The 17,562-nt window shown below is 37.5% G+C and overlaps 1 protein-coding gene across 2 annotated transcripts in view; it reads left to right on the top strand.

The window, feature by feature from the left end:
* Nucleotides 1-17,562, top strand: part of CRPPA (CDP-L-ribitol pyrophosphorylase A) — a 332,720-nt gene that overhangs the window by 90,689 nt on the left and 224,469 nt on the right. For both annotated transcript variants that reach the window (XR_007150469.1, XM_047850755.1), the window contains exon 4: nucleotides 16,927-17,031. Coding sequence is in view for 1 of the 2 variants with exons in the window: in XM_047850755.1 (XP_047706711.1) it covers nucleotides 16,927-17,031 (105 nt within the window). In the remaining variant the exon portion in view is untranslated. The remainder of the gene's footprint in view (nucleotides 1-16,926; nucleotides 17,032-17,562) is intronic.

Here is a 17,562-nt window from a genome sequence, read left to right as displayed (position 1 = left end):
AGTTTTAGCTCTCTGTGCATGAGGGACAGGTGTTCAGGTCTTAATTCTTTCTCTATGCGGCAAGGCTTTTGTGTACATGTGTGTTAATATGCATGTTTGATAAAATATATTCCTTAGCATGTATTACATATATTTGATAGACTGTTTTAAAAGAAAATAGGTATTTAATCTTGTCTTTATCATCCAGCTTAAGAAATAAAACATTGCTGGTATTTTACTTGATGTCTTCAGTATTCTCCTTTTTGTTTTCATCCTTGTCCTGCATTCCCTTCACTCCTATTTTAATTTTGTGCTAATAATTTTCTTGTCTACCTCTACAATCTTAACAAATAACTAGAGTTTCCTAAAATTACTTGGTTATGAATATATGTATGAAGAGAGTCTTACTGGTAATATTTCTCCATGACTTTTGGTAGACATTATTGAGACTCCTTCTGCATATATTTGTAGTTTATTACTTAGAGTTGCTTGCTGTATTAGAGAATAGTCATTAAAGTCTTCCTAGTTGTCGGTAAATTTCAGAAAACTTTTCCAACAACTTAGTTTGCCATAGCTATATCCATGGTGGTAATAAACCATCCAAGAACATGGTAGTTCAACATTAATTTATGCTCATGTGCCTGTGGGTTAGCTGAGATTCTGATATGGACTTAGCTAGATAGCTCTGTTTTGGGGTAGCTCTGCCTCACACTGCAGGTGTATATACACTGGACAATTTTCCATGCTTTGCCTTTCTTTGATCAGCAGTTTATTCCAGGTATGTTCTTTTATGGAAGTGACAAAGGTATAAGAGAGTGGTAAGCTGCAAGGTTTTTTAAAGGTTAGATTTACAACCTTTGCAACTGCGACACTGTCACTTCTCCTATTGGATAGTACAAATCACGTGGCCAAATGTGTAGTGAATTCATTTTCCCCATTCCCAGGCTTAGCCATCATGGATCTGTTTTCTGCCTGTATAGTTTTTCACCTTCTAGCAGTCTTACAAATGGAATCCTAGAGGTGTAGTCTTCTGTGTGTGGCTTACTAGTTTAAAACATAATGATTTTGAAATTCATTCACATTGTTGAACAGATCATTTTTTTGTTCCATCTCTTTGGCCTACTGTTGAGGCAGATTTCATTCCTACTCTTAGTTATGACTTCTTTCATGATCGAAGGATGTAGATTAGAAAGAACAGAGTTCATGAAAAATGCCACAGGTAGTTTCCTAGATCATTTGTCAGTTGAGAGTTAGTGCTGAGGAAACTAAATTGCAAAGTGAAAGACTGTAAAGGGGTGAAACTATCATGGGAGATAAGAGCAAACTAGAGAGAAGACTAAAGATAATAAATTACAAGGAGTGTATTTTTTTTTTAATGTTTATTTTTGAGAGAGAGCCAGAGTGCGAGTGGGGAAGGAACAGAGAGAGAGGGAGACCCGGAATCCGGAGCAGGGTCCAGGTTCTGAGCTGTCCGTGCAGAGCCTGATGTGGGGCTCAAACTTGTAAACTGTGAGATCATCACCTGAGCTTGTTGGACGCTTAATAGACCGAGACACCCAGGAGCCCCAACAAATGTGTTTTAGAAGGAGGCTACTGGGTAAGTTGTGTAGAAGATGGATTAATATTAAAACTATACTTCTGGTCAATGAAGGACTTCAGATAATGTCTAATTTAGGTTTAAGGCAGATAAAGTTTGAATTGCCCTGAACTCAGGTTAAATTTTGTAGAACTTACATAATGTGTCAATTAAAAAAAATAGTAACTAATATTGTGAAAGGATTGGTGCTTCTCTTATTTCCTTCAGCCTGTGAACATACCTCCGATATACCTGTCATCTCCTTGTGTTAAATTTGCCTATATGATTTTCCCCAGCCTTACTCATCCTTCTGAGTGCCTGTAATTTTTATTTTTTATTTTTTAATGTTTATTTATTTTTTAAAGAGACAGAACATGAATGAGGGAGGGGCAGAGAGAGAGGGAGACACAGAATCTGAAGTAGGCTCCATGCTCTGAGCTGTCAGCACAGAGCCTCATGCATGGATCGAACCCACAAACCACGAGATTGTGACCTGAGCTGAAGTTGGACGCTTAACCAACTGAGCTACCCAGGTTCCCCATGAGTACCTATAGTTTTTAATGGTTGGTAAATTATCCTTAAATATTTGCTTAGTAAATACATATGTTCCTCAACTTTCCTGATAATTCTATTCTGTGTTTTCCCCATGAATGTTTGGTATTTATTTACAGTTTCCTAAGAGTAATTTTACTATATGTCCTATAGGTGACTTAAATCTAAATGATGCCTTGAGCTTAACCAATAGACCTACTCACTTTTCTACATCTTTCAGCCTAGATAATAATGTCACCAGTCCTGTAGCTACTGAAATAACTTGTGACTTTTGATCCTCCTTTCTCAATATTTCCTGGACTTATTTCAGATACTTATCATCTCTTGACATTCTGGCAACAGCCTTTTAACAGATCTCTGTAAATAAATTTGAAGCTGCCTTGTCTCTGGGGTTGGATGGTGATAAAGGGTTTCCATTTCCCCTTAGTTTATATTAGGGCTAGATAATGCATATATAATATGTCCATTCAATATATTTCTCGGCAATATTTTACTCTTAATTTTATTGTTAACCTTTGATCAGTTTACTTTTCCAATGATGGCCCAGGAGAGAGTGGAGTAAGATATTCCAGTGAAAGTCTTACTTTTTAATAGTGCTTGACAATATTTAATTGTGAAAGTCAACAGAAGGACTAAAAAGGCAGTTTTACAATTACTGGTAAATTCATTTTCCCATGATAACTTTTCTCCCCAATTACCTGGAGACCTAAAAGGAAATAACATTTTCTAGGTAATGGTGAACTGATACACATGGATGGTGTTTTTCTCTAGGTTCATAACGAATTTTGGTTGGGTAAGGTTGGCAAAAATGTGATAAACTGACAGTTTTGTTTTCTGTTGATAGGCACTTGAAAACCTTTTCTGAGTACAACTTTATGTAAACACATTAAAAAAACTTGTATACAAAGAAATCCTGTCCTTAGCCAGGTCATTTGTGCTTTGTTTCCTGAAGCATGAGAGATGCTTCTGAATTATCAGCCTCCTATGGACTTAGTCTGAAATTGTTTATTCATAAAATGATCTGATAAATTTTAAGAACCAAGCTTCTTGGATAACTGTCTCCCATGCAATTCTAGAATATGTTGCATAATTCAGACAATGTAAATGTATGCAAACTGCTTAAAGTTTGATTTTCAGATGATAAGTTGAATGCAGGTGTTCATTGTTTACCTAATTGTAAGATAGCCTATTTTGTTTCTACTTGAAACATTCTGAGCATGGATCTGTAACTACAGAGTGAGAAACCTGTGCATGCATGCCTTTGATTTAGTTTTTCTCTAATGTATATATTGTTCTTTGTTGGGCAAACTTCCCAGGCTGCCTTGCAGAAATAATACTGTGAATGATGTTAAAGCTGAAAGGATAGATAGGTAACTGGATTATCTGTAGCCATGGACTGTGACACAATTACCATAAAACAATGGATCCTAACTTCGATGTGTGTTATAAAAGTTCAAACTGGTAAAATCCTTTCCCAGAAAAATAACCACATCATACACAAAACGTGTGAGTGGAAGAAGACAACTTGTCCCTGTTGAAAAACCTCAGAAGACTCCAAGCATGATTAATTCAGGAATATAAAAGTGGTGAAGTGCCTGTGTGTGAACGTCTTGACAGTAGATCTAAACAAATAGCTAAGTGTTAGCTGTTGAATGAGTCATTAAGTATATAGAAAACTATACACTTGGAAGATAGGTTTTAATTCCAGGGAAGACAAAGGCTTGTGCAAGAAAGGAATTATAATAAATGACTTAGCTCAGAAGAATGTTTACGTAGTCAGTGATGTAAACACTCAATACTGATTTAACCAAAATTATGACATTGAAGGAGTGGGGAATTGGTAAGTATTAGTGTATATCATGGTGAGGTTGGAAGGAAAGGGACAGAATTCTTCAGTAGATAGACAGTTCAGAAGATAAAGAGGTAGTATCACAGTATGTTCAGAGATCACAATGTGATAAGTTAGTTGACCCCAGATTTTCAGTCCTCTTACACTGTTCTACTTCTGCACCCCTGCCATGGCCTCTTGGTGAGGGAAGGGTTTTCCCTGGTTATCGATTGTGAATTGGACCTCCTAACTTGCTTTGGGATTTTAGCAGATGTGATAGAGATGGAGGCTTAAGTGTGCCTGTGCTGTTGGGCTTGCCCTCTTGTGGTTCTAGTATTGCCGCTAGGAAGGCATATACTGGTTGGTTGTAGCCCCTCCGGTTTGTCTTGCAGAGTGTGACCAATGGGTCCTAGCTGCTGCAGCCAACTCAAAGCCCTGCAGCTTGCCGCACAACCATGTAAGCCATCACACAGCTCTGCAAGTGAAAAATAAGCTTATTACTACTGAGCCTGTGTATTTGTTTTCCAGCAATAGTTGACTGCTAAACATGGAAGTGAATAATAGAAGAGATAGTTGAATGAAGGAAAAATAATTGTGTGGGGAAGACCAATTAGAGTGAAGGGGGTTAGGTAAAATTTTTTGTGACAAATCTTGTAGGGATATTTGGTTCTTCAAAGTATGTACACTTAAAACTGATAAAACATATGAATAGAAAATTAAGGGAATAAAACAGCATGATTGATTTGTAGTTGGAGTTCATAATGGAGATTTAGTGGATAGCCAATAGATCAAGGCAGTAATAAAGCTCAAATGCCTTCAACTATAGTCTTCTGATTTTTTAAATGTTGTTTAATATAGTGTCGAATGCCTCATTGAGCTAAAATGGCAAGATTAATGTTAGGAGAGAGTAAGAGAAATGATGGATTGGAAGTTTTAGTCAGAGACTTGAGTTGTGGAAATTAAAAATGTCTTACGAGGAACAGATAGAGGTAAAATCAAGTTTGAAGGTGATTGCCAAAGGGGAAAGGTTGAGGGATGGGCAGAATGGGTGAAGGGGTAGTGGGAGGCACAGCCTTCCAGTTATGGAATGTATGTCACCAGGATGAAAGAGCATAGGGAAGATAGTCAAAGATATTATAATAGTACCATATGGTGACAAATAGTAACTACACTTAGGATGAGCACAGCATAACTTATGGACTTGTGGAGTCACTGTTGGGTACCTGAAAATAATGTAACCTTGTGTGGCAGCTATACTTGAATTAAAACAAAACAAAACAAAACAAAACCTCAAAAAACAACTGAAATTATGAAAGGATCCAGAAGGAAAAAGAAAAAAAAAATCACGTTTCTAGAGTTGGAATGGTGGCAAGAGTGGACAGCAGACCCCAGTCTAGTTACTATCACCCACCCCCCTGGGAGACGCCACAGCTTTCTGACCATCCCAGTCACCATGACCGCAATCTGGAGCAGTGAGGCCGAGACCCGGCAGCCACTGAAGACACCAAGCGTGGCCCCATAGGCAGTGGCACACAGAGTGGTGGCATCTGCCTGTGGGGACAACAAGGTCATCCTGATGAAGGTTTTGGGAACAATAAAATGACTGAGTATAAGAAACTGATATGGTTTCATCAACTGGAATGCCCCAGACTGCTGTAAAGAAGAATAATCCCAGGAAGTACCTTCGCAGTATGTGAGTTGGAGGAACTGTGGAGTCAGACGTTAAAAGAAGAAAGGGCATGCAGGCAGCAAATGTGACAGGCTCTGAGTGGAATTTCAGTGACAGGCAGTAGGTAAGCAGCAGATCATAACCATTATCCATGCTATCCCCTTGGCCAGTGTCATCCCCGCGACTCCCAGCAAATACCCAGTATAGTGAGAGTGGGGGAAAGAGTGGGAACTGAGCTTGCTCCTAAAGGCCTGGCCTCATGCAGGCTATGATTTCCATCTTATTACAGGTGGTTACCGGTGGTTGTTGGCCACAGTCTTCTGAGGTAGACTTCAGGGTAGACCCGTGAGATAAAATATGCATCGGGCTTATAGATCACCATTGCACAGGGGTCCTCCTCTCCAAAGACAGCCTAGTCTTTGGAGGATAGCACTGAAGAAGATAGGGAAGATCAAGGAGATGAGACCCAAAGTCAGCAGCCATCTCGTTGTCAGTGCTGCCACAATTTCACTTATGCATGCAGGTGCCCAGAAAACCCTAAATCATAAGATGGGCAAGAGACAAAAGCAGCCGAACCAGAAGCTGAGAATTCGTTAGCTCCAGAGGTTGAGAAGGGTGGGTCTGAGTACATGTGGGCTTACCGTCTCCACCATCATCCAGTTGAGTCATCCAACAGAGAGAAATGAAGATGAAATTCCAGCAATAAGAAATGTAAAAAAAAAAAAGATCGGAGCTGAAATTTTTAAGTGCTTGGACCAGATAAATAGAATGATCTGCATTATCTATGTAGCATGGGGTTTTAATTTTATTATTATTATTATTATTATTATTATTATTATAGTGGCAAACATGTTTTTTAAAAACTTTTTTCTCAACACCCCTTTATTTTTTATTGTTGGTTTTCGTGATGGTTATTTTGAGACAGAGATAGGCAGAGTGTGAGTGGGGGAGGGGCAGAGAGAGAAGGAAACAACAGAATCTGAAGCAGGCTCCAGGCCCTGAGCTGTCAGCACAGAGCCAGATGTGGGCTTGAACCACAAACCGTGAGATCATGACCTGAGCTGAAGTCTGACACTCAACCACCTGAGCCACCCAGGTGCCCCCTCAACACCCTTTTAAAGGTTTTTAAATTGTTTCATACCTGGTCAAGTTGAGATTTTTAAGAACCTCATTTTCAATTTGTAATAAAAGTTTACGGCTTAACTTTTTTCAAAAAAGTCAAATGACAAGCATCTGTTAATAAAGGTCTTAAATAATTGTCAAAAAAAAAGTTTCTAGGAGGATTACAGAAAAGTAGTTGCTCAGGGGAAGACAAAAGGTGAAACAGAGTTCTAGGGGATTTGAAAGTTTTGTATATGGGCTTGGAATTCAGCCAAGGTAGTGTCAGTAGTTCGAATAAAAAGGAAGACTGATCCATGTGCATAAAACTGCAGAGCCTGTGAAGGAGTGTGATGGTACTATGAAGATGGGAAGATTTTACCAGATGACATGAATTATGGAAGGATAGGATTCCAAAAAAATTCCTTGTTATGGAAGAACAGTGGGGATCTGGAATATTAACTCTGACTTCAAGCCTTTTTAGTAACTGATGGTTGGGAAAGGCAGTAGATACCACATGAGAAAGATGTCAAGCAGTTGGTGTACCTTCAGCTGTAGGTAGTGAAGAACCTGTTTATGTAATGAGATTGAGTGTACCACAGCATAACAGAATGGTACAGTAGAAAGGGTAGGGAAGGAGGTTAACTATGGGGTGAAGATCCATGAAGAGGGACCCAAAAGTATGGGAGGGATATTACTTTGATGTTAGTCATATAACTTTACTCCTGCATATGGAAAAAACAGTAAAGCAAGATATACATAACAAAAAGCTTCAACTATGTGTGATTTACAGAGTACTTTAAAATGGGAAGAGAATGGGGCTCCAGTCAGGCATCCTACTCTTGGTTTTGGCTGGGGTCATGCTCTCATGGCTCATGGGTCTGAGCCCCGCATCAGTCTCTGCACTGACAGAGTGGAGCCTGCTGAGGATTCTTTACCTCTCTCTCTCTTTCTACCCCTCCCTCAATCGTGCTTCTTTTTGTCTCTTAAAAATAGATAAACAGGGGCGCCTGGGTGGCGCAGTCGGTTAAGCGTCCGACTTCAGCCAGGTCACGATCTCGCGGTCCGTGAGCTCGAGCCCCGCGTCAGGCTCTGGGCTGATGGCTCAGAGCCTGGAGCCTGTTTCCGATTCTGTGTCTCCCTCTCTCTCGGCCCCTCCCCCGTTCATGCTCTGTCTCTCTCTGTCCCAAAAATAAATAAACGTTGAAAAAAAAAATTAAAAAAAAAATAGATAAACATTAAAAAAAAATCTAATTATAGAATGGGAAGAGAAAATCCAATACTCTAATGATAACAGTTGAGAATTCATAATAGTTACATACACCTTTCTTTTCATTTTCTATTTTTATTCTTCCAACTGCAACACTAATTTTTCTCATTTTTTTTCCTGAAGGAAACTGGCTGTCAGGGAAAGCAGAAGCAAAGATTCATAAACATGGTCAGAGCTATTCCAATATGGGTACAGAGGAAACAGAAATTTACACAAACATTAGATGTTATCATACAGTTTCTGGCTACTTAACAAACCCCAATTTGTATAGTTAACTATCTAAATGCATAACCAATATCCAGACTTTATCAAGGAATAGCCATAAACTACTCACTACACCAGACACCTCCAGTGTCTGTTTACTTTTTTTTTTTTTTAAATAACTCTCATTCTCCATTTCTCAAATGGAAGAAACTGAGGAACAGACTACATAAATATTTTCTGTCCAACTTGTGGAAAAATTATTTGACTTCAGTGTCCATGCTCTTAAACACTTGGTAACAGGGTCTCAAATTCATGAGAGTATATATATACTGCTATCAGGTGAGCCAGCCACATTTAAGGACTTGTGATAAATTTTAACAGATAATTTATAAATTTCTGTAAGTTGTTAAAGAACAAGAACAAATTGAAAATCAATACCTTAAATTTATCACAATGACTAGATTTCATATTTTGTAATAGAGTAACTCACATGGACTGTTATTTCAAATTCATTGTTTAGACTTTTAAATGTTCTTGACCTTAATTATCACCAGAATATCAGATTCATTTGTTTAAAGTATTAAATACATGTGTTTTGAAACACAATCCTTAATCCAGAAGCATCTATCTCTTGGGGATATAATATTGACATTGCTTCTTACATTACACTATATAAATGTTACATGAATTTTTTTCCACTAGGTAATCGAAGGACAATGTACATGTAGCAAGGGTTAACAAGAGCCTTCATGTCAACTCTGTCCCTTGTTCTTCCTTCTTAGAGGCAGTTTCTCTTGAGACTTTTTAAAGAGATTCTATTCATTCTTAACTTAGGTCTGTGAATCTCTTCCCATTTATAGGCACCCCTTCCTAAGGAGGCACAACACCTTCTTTCACTTAGTTTCTCATTCTGTCTGCGTAATGGTCACCTGGAGACTCTACTTCACTACTCTGCTAGCAGTTGCCTTTTGTTTCTACTGTGTGGGGATATCTTGCTTTCCATATCCTTTGTCTGCAGTTTACGCAGTATAGTCCTCAATTGTGTGGAGCACCATGTCCTGAGAAAAGAGGGCATGGGGGATTCTCTGCTTTCCTATGCACGTAAAGAGCATAGAAGGTATCACTCTCTTCCAAGAAGAGCAAAAATTTGAGCAAAGTGAAAAATTAACTCTTTTTAGATCCATCAGCGGTGAAGTCACAGGGCAAAATACTGTCCTCAGTATTGCAGACACAGGTGAAATTTAAAGTATTTTGAACTAAATACAAATGAAAACATTGACCTTTGAATATAGCAGAAGCAGTGCTTAAAGAGAAATATATAGTGTTCAATATACATACTAGAAAAGAAGAAACCTGTAATTGATAATCTAAAATTTTATATTAGGGAATTAGAAAAAGAGCAAATAAATTCCAAAATAGGTAGATGAGAAATAATGAAAACTAGAGCAGAAACAAATGAAATGGGAAACAGTAAGATCAAAAGCAAACCCAAAACTTGGTTCTTTGAAAAGATTAATAAAGTAACTGTGCCACACAAAGAGGAAGGAGGATTCAAATTACTAACCCAGCAAGGAAATAGGGTACATCTTTACAGAACCACCAGAAAGTAAAAGGATAATAAATGAATAGTGTGAACACCTCTACGTCCTCAAGGGGATGATAACCTGGATGAAACGGACCAATTAGTTGAGAGAGACTATCTGCCAAAACTCACATAAGAAAAGACAGTCTGAGTAGTCTAATATCTATTAAAGAAATGAAATCAGTAGTTTTCCAAAATAGCACCAATTCTGGGTGCATTCACTTGTAAAGTCCAGTAATGTTGAAAGGAGAAATTATACCAATTCTCCTCTAGAAGACAGAAGCTGAGGGGATGATTTGCTAACTCATTCTGATGCCATCCTAACACTAAAAACAGACAAAGGTATTACAAGAAAACAACAGAGCACTAAGTCATGAACACAAGTGAAAAAAAAAAATAGCAAGTAGAATCCGACAATGTATGTGAGTAATTAAAGACTTGAGCTCAGTGGGAATTATCCTAGGTATCCAAAGCTAGCTCCTCTTAAAAAGAAATCAATAACAATATATCAACAGGCTGAAGAAAAAATAAAATAATTCATTACTTGCAGGAAAAGAATTTGGCAGAATCCAGCACCCATTAATGATAAAAGTTTAACAAACTGGAAATAGAGGTAGCACTTCCTCAATATGGTAAATGATATGTACAAAAAACCTACAGCTAACATCACACTTAATGATAAACTAGAAACTTTCCTGCTAAGATCAGCAACAAGGCAAAAATGTACCCTCTCACCATTCATTTTCAGCATTGTACTGGAACTCTTAGTAAGAAAAGGAAGTAAGTACTTTGGGAAAGGTAAAATAAAACTCTTGGCAGGTGACAAAATTGTCTTTGTAGAAAATCTGGAAGAAGGAACCAACTCTTGGAGGGAAGTGGTTGTAGAAAAGTTGCATAATTCAAAGTTAATATACAACAGTCCATTGCTTTCTTATATAATAAATCAACAGGTGAAATTTGTAATTAAACACATCATCTGTGATGGATTTTGGGGGTGATGGTGGGGTTTGGAGCCAATGGCCAAGAAAGAATTCTTGATGTCTTTGGTGCAAAAAGATGATGTTAGTAAGCACAGGGACAGAGCCCATGGGCAGAAAAAGCTGCAATAGGCTTGTGACGGGTAACTGATTATATACCCTCAGGTTGGGATGGGGTTAGGGTTAGAGGAAGTCTCTCAGTAAGTTGGGAAGCAAGGTTCCCAGGACCTTGAGGAGCTAGGTGGTGTTAGGAAAATGCCATTTATAACCATTTAGTAAAATCTCATTTAGTAAAATGAGACCCTTCAGATATCTATCAGGGGGCCATAAACCTGGAGTATGGTTGCTAGAGTATATCTTGGGGGAATTGAGATAAAGGACATTTCCAAGAGAATTTTTTTTAAGTTTATTTATTTTTGAGACAGAGGGAGACAGAGCATGAATGGGAGAGGGGCAGAGAGAGAGGGAGACACAGAATCTGAAACAGGCTCCAGGCTCTGAGCCATCAGCCCAGAGCCCGATGCGGGGCTCGAACTCACGGACCGCGAGATTGTGACCTGAGCTGAAGTCGGACGCTTAACTGACTGAGCCACCCAGGCGCCCCTCCAAGAGAATTTTTATTTGTTAAAGTAGACTTGCAGGATCCTGGGGGGGGGGGGGTCAGGATAATGTTAAGCCAAGATTCCCTTTTGCTCCTAGAAAAGTGTCATCGTCAAGGCAGCTGAGCTCCTACAGGGAGGTCACTCTGCTGGTTTCAAGGACTTGTTTAATGGGCTGTAGACAGTAAGGGAATTGAATTTTTCATTTGCCTTAGTTTCCTGCATCACCATGGCAAGCACTTAAACCCCTTTGCTTTGTTCTTTGGTAGCCTGGAGTGTCCAAGGAATATTACACATACTTCACTTGCAGGGAAGGGCGCTAGCCTGTACTTTGCCCTCAGCTTGCATTATGCTCCCTCATCAATTTGTATGTAGTGCCCCCCAAATAAAATACTTGAAAATCTGTCCAAATATGTATTAGATCCATAGGAGAAAAGCTACAAAACTCTAAGCAAAATTAAAGAGCTGAATAAACGAGATCTATCCCATGTTCATTAATAGGAAGACAGTATTACCAAGATGTTAGTTCTTCCTATGTGGTCTGTAGACTCAAAGCAATCCAATTAAAAAAAAACAGCATTTTTTTTGTATGTGTAAACTGATTTTAGAGTTCATATACAGAGGCAAAAGATTCAAAACAGCCAGTGCACTATTTAAGAAGGATAAAATTGGAGAACTGTCACTACTGAACTTCATGACTTACTATAAAGCTATAGTAATCAAGACTGTCTGGAACTGGTGGAAGAACAGACAAATCAGTCAGTGGACAGAGTACAGAGCTCTGGAATAGACCATGTAAATGGCTGATTTTCATCAAAAGAGGAGAGGAAATACAATGAAACAAAGGTAATATTTTCAATAAATGGTGTAACAGCTAAATATACACATGGAAAAATGAATCTAGATGTAATTTACACATTTCACAAAAATTCAGAAGGGATCATAGACCTGAGTGTAAAACACAAAACCATAAAACTCCTGGGAGAGAGAAGAACTTAGCTGACCTTGGGTTTGGTGATACCTTTTTAGATACAACATCAAAGACATAATGTACAAAAGAAAAAATTGGTAAATTGGACTTTATTAAAATTAAGGGAGAATATACCTATAAAAGACACATGTGATAAAGGACTCCTATCCAGAACATTAAAAAAAAAAACTATTAAAACTCAACAAGAAGAAAAAGAACAATTCAAAAAATGGTAAGAGACCTCAATAGTCATCTCACCAAGAAAATATACAAATGGCAAATAAGCATATGAAAAGGTGCTCCACATTCTAAGTTATTAGGTAAATGCAAACTAAAGTATTGAGATATCACTGTACATCTATTAGAGTGGCTAAAATTTAGAATGCCAACACCTAATGCTGGTGAGGATACAGAGCCACAGGAATTCATTCATTCCTGGCAAGAATGAATGTAGGACAGCATATACACTTGGAAAGACCATTTGACAGTTTTCTTATAAAACTAAACATACTCCTACCATATGGTCCAGGCATTGCACTTCTTGTTTACTCACACGAGCACAAAACTTATGTCCCACACAAAAACCTACACGTGAATGTTTATACCAGCTTTTTTTCATAATTGCCAAAACTTGGAAGCAAGCCAGAAAGGTGAATGCATACATAAACTGGTATATCCAGAAAATGGGATATTACCCAGGGCTAAAAAATGATTGAAGAAGACATGAAAGACATACAAGAAACCTAAATGCATGCTTTTATGTGAAAACAAAACAAAACAATCTGAACAGGCCACGTACTGTGAGTGCAAGTATATGACTTGTGGAAAAGGCAAAACTATGGAGGCAGGAAAAATTCAGTGGTTACCAGGGGTTGGAGGCAAGGAGGAGGATGAATAGAAGGAGTGCAGAGAATTTTTAAGGCAGGGACAATACTCTTTATGGTACCAAAATGATGAAATACATTACGCATTTGTGCCAACTCATAAAATGTAAAAACGCTGGGTGAATCCTAGTGTTAACTGTGGACTTGAAGTGATAATGATGTGTTGGTGTAGGCTCACCAATGTTAGCAAATGGTCCACTCTGGTGTAGAATTTTGATAATGGGGGAAGCTGTGAGTATGTGGAGGTAGAGGGTATATAGGAAATACATATACCTTCTATTAACTTTTGCTGCAAACCTAAAATTGCTCTAAAAAGACAAAGCCTATGAAACTCAAAATGAAAGAGAATGCAGAGGAACTAAAATTCTGTTGAGAGCCTCAGTGTTTGTAGAAATCCATATCCTTTCCTCACATGTGATGAAAAAGTGTTTTTGAAGTACAGTTTTATGTTGACAATCATTACCTTCAAAGTTATGGAGAAACTATCCCTTTGTTTTTCTAATTTTCATTCTTGCTATTATGTCTCAACCAATTTGGGCTCCTGCTTTATAGGAGACCTTTTGTTGCTGCTGTTAATTGAGTTTGGTGTATTTTCATTCATGAGCTTCTACATTCCTTGAAACTTTTTAATTTGGAAACTCATGTTCTTCATTACTGTAATTTTTTTTGAAACACTTGATCTTTCTCCTACTCTTTTGTGTTCTTCCCTTCTGACTTTTATTTTTTCTTTTCTTTCTTTTTTAACATATTGGACTTTGTGGTCACTGTTTTTTTCTCTGTTTCTGCTTTTTAAATATTACCCTATTTTATAGTTATAAACACTTTCTCCCTTATCATGCTTTAGTCCTTTTTTTTTTAACTGCATAATTTCTGTAAACATTTTAATTTTTGCCTTTTTGACTTTAGATTTCATGTTAGTCTTGGTTTTCAGTTAAATCTGTTTTTTCTGGTCATATTTATCTGTTGGGTGACTGTACGTGTTGGCTTTTGTAGGTGGAGCTTGTTGACTTTGAGTTTCATTATAACCATGACTGAGATGGACCGTATTTGGGGATCTCTGACAGTGTCCTCAGGGCTTCTGCCTAGGAAGAATATTGTTTGACATTCTTTTGGGCTGCAGGTTGATGGAGGCAGAGGGTTCTTAGCGTCAGTGTGTGTATGTGTATTTTTTGTGACCAGTGATATCACTATGATTCCTATGCTGAATCATAAAGATCTAAATTTTCAGCAATTACACACTGATTAACTTTCTTAATGTAAAAATCTACCACTGTGGTAGTTGTTTTCTGTTCCATCTGTTGTGTTTCTTTTTCTGCCTGCCTTTATATGAATTGTTTTATTTTAAAGATTCTGTCTTATCACTGTTGATTTCTTATTTTTAACTTAAAAATACTTAGTGCATGTCTTGACTTCAGAATGTATGTGTAGTCACGGTCACCTTCAAATAATAATATAGTATTCATGAGCCCAAAGTAGTAGGTTGCACAAGGGGAGCCTGCAGGGGTGTAAAAGTTCCTGTTGAGTATGTGGCTCCCAGAAGTTCTATATTCTCCTACTCACCTCCACTCAGTACTTAGCAATGTGTTGAAATTTTCTACTTATTTCTTCTTAGCTGCTTGTATAACACCTGATGTCTCTTGTTCTTCTGTTGTACTGTCTGTAAGCTGGTGATGGCATTCTCTCTGTCCTTGGGGGAGGCCTGCCTTTTCTTAGATTTAAGGATGCTTGGTCCTCTTGTGACCTTGGCTCTGGTGGATTCAAGAAAAGTTCTGCTTTGGTAACTTACCTGTTTTTTCTTCAGAAAAGAACATGACTTCTTCCAGCTTTCTATATGTTACACAAAAATAGAAATCCTAATCAGTGTTAGAGAGAAATGTAGAAATTCAAAATTTAATTGGTCATTAAACATGTGTAGTTTTGAATTTACCCCCACAGTTAATTTTATTGCAAAGATTACCAAAAGCCTTATAAATAGTTGTACTATTAGTCTATAACAATGAATGACAAATTCGGGCTGTTCTTTTTGTCAAGATGGCTCAGCCTCTGTTTCTAGTATATATTTCCTATATACCTGACCAGAATTTTCTGTGTTTCTCATTGGCCCTAGTGGCTGGAATCTTAAAGACTTCATACACTTTGTAGGCTGTTGTCATCTTTCATGGTACAATATGTGGCCGGCAAGAGTCTAGCATCCAGTAATTCTCTTTGTACCACCTAAGACAGGAGGGAACACCTGTTCCTATGGTCTCCTCTCAGTATGAACTTCGTGGGCACTTTGAAGTCTTCCTACAAATGTGGTAAATATCTTGTTTCTGAAAAGAGTCAAGAAAAGGGCTAATACTGGTCATCTTTCAGATTTAACCGTGTGTTAAAGAGAACATTCTGTTGACTGTACATACGTCTCACGTACTGCTAAACGAGACCAGATGCTGGAATTACAAAGAGGTTTAACAAATTCATTTATTTGCATATAACTAATGTTGGTAATACTTTTCAAAGATTATAATGTCTAAGAAATCTGTCATGTTAAAGTGTATCAAAATGGAAGATAGAAGCTGAGACCATCCTAGTCAACTTGGGACTATGTATATTTGATGCTTCTATTTTCTTCGCCATTACCTTCCCAAACCACTGTAGCTAGGATTTTGGAATCGCCAGTACAACAGTACAACATTGGCAACAAGTGCTGCATTTCATACTGATATTTGTGGCCTTTCTTTGGTCTTCTTTACATGGGTATGTTCATTCTAAAATCCAAATCTATCAGATGTCTGAAACTTTGGTATGTTTTTATGCCACCTTTTCTCTTAAAGGTATCCCTCTCTCCTCCAATTGTATTCAGTCTTTAGAGTGAGATCAGAGACCATTTCCTTTGAAAGGCCTTCTCTGATGCCTTTACACAGAATTAAGTATTTTATTTCCTGGTCTACTTATAGATATATTTCTAGTGTTGCATTTATCACATTCTGTTGCAAAATATTTGTTTTAGATCAGCCTCCTTTTTAAGAGGTGAGTTCCTTGAGGACATAATACATGTCTCATTTATCTTTATGTGCTGGTATGTAATACAGAGCTTGGACATAATTGGCACCCAGTATTATTCACCTGAATTGTTAGTCATTTTAATAGTTTTGCCTGAAATGCTTAAAAATGTTGCTTGTATTTTGCTAAGTTTATGAGAGGCTTTTCCATTCCTGTTTAATAATGGAATACTGAAATGTTTTCAAGTTAAGAATAAAAATACACATTTTTAAAAATGATATGTTGACAAGTAAAATATTAAAATGAACAAGAGCTGTGACCTGAAAATATGTTGATATAAATATCAGAGTTGAAGTTTGATGGATACGTGTATTTGTTAAATAAAATTCTGATACAGGGATCTTCAGCCATACTCTGAGACATTTTAGAAACATGCTTGGAAAGGTAGCTTATAATCAAAGGAAGCAAAGCATTATGTTTATTTGACCCATAAAACTATTGAGGAAGTTTAAAACTTGGGATTACAATTTTCCTACACTGTATATATTTTTTGACTTTTAGGGCACAGGTAAAATTATTGTGTATTGTGTATTGTGATTAATAAGTAGCGAATCAATTAATAAGTAGCTAATCAAAGAGTTAATGAGTTCTCTAGGCCCTATCTTTTCTGTATTGATTATGTAATTTAAAAAAAAGCTGTACTTAAAATATGTTGAAACAACTTCTTCTCCTTTTTTTTTTTTTTTTTCTATCCAGTGCAGTGACTATGACTTGGAATTTGGAACTGAATGTTTACAGTTGGCTCTAAAATATGGTCGCATTAAAGCCAAACTTGTGGAAGGATCACCTGACCTCTGGAAGGTAAGGGAGTTGGTGTTTTGCTCTGGGTCTTGGCTATGCTTGTATATCATTCCTAAAACCCATTCTGTAAGTGTAAACACTTTCTGGCTGCTTCAGGAAATGGAGAAGTGGTATAAAAATATGTGGTTTCATACTGAAAGAATATTTTGAGGAAAAAAATGTATGTATGTATGTGTGTGTATGTATGTATGTATATATTAAAGGCATTCAGAGTTTCACTGGGTTATCTGAGCCATCAAAGTATGGTATCATTTCTATTTCCTTGTTTTAAGAAAATTCACTTGGAGATAATTTATTCAAATAAATTCCATTTTAGCTGATAAGATGGTTTTACTCATTGTTTTTCCTTCTCTCTCCCTATATCGTTCTATTCTGTTGCCTTATACTGCTTTGGGTTAAGGATGCAACTCTGCTTCCCAAAGTGGCAACATTTCCTTCTGGTCCCTGGGGTGGTGGCTCCAACTTGACTGGGTTAAAGAAATATCGGCCATAGTTCTGACTCTGTGGACTGGATGACTGGACCCACTTGAT

This window comes from Prionailurus viverrinus, chromosome A2 (assembly GCF_022837055.1).
Source record: "Prionailurus viverrinus isolate Anna chromosome A2, UM_Priviv_1.0, whole genome shotgun sequence".
Taxonomy (NCBI): domain Eukaryota; kingdom Metazoa; phylum Chordata; class Mammalia; order Carnivora; family Felidae; genus Prionailurus; species Prionailurus viverrinus.
Note: the sequence above shows the minus strand (reverse complement) of the source record. Positions and strands in the feature narration are given on the sequence as shown.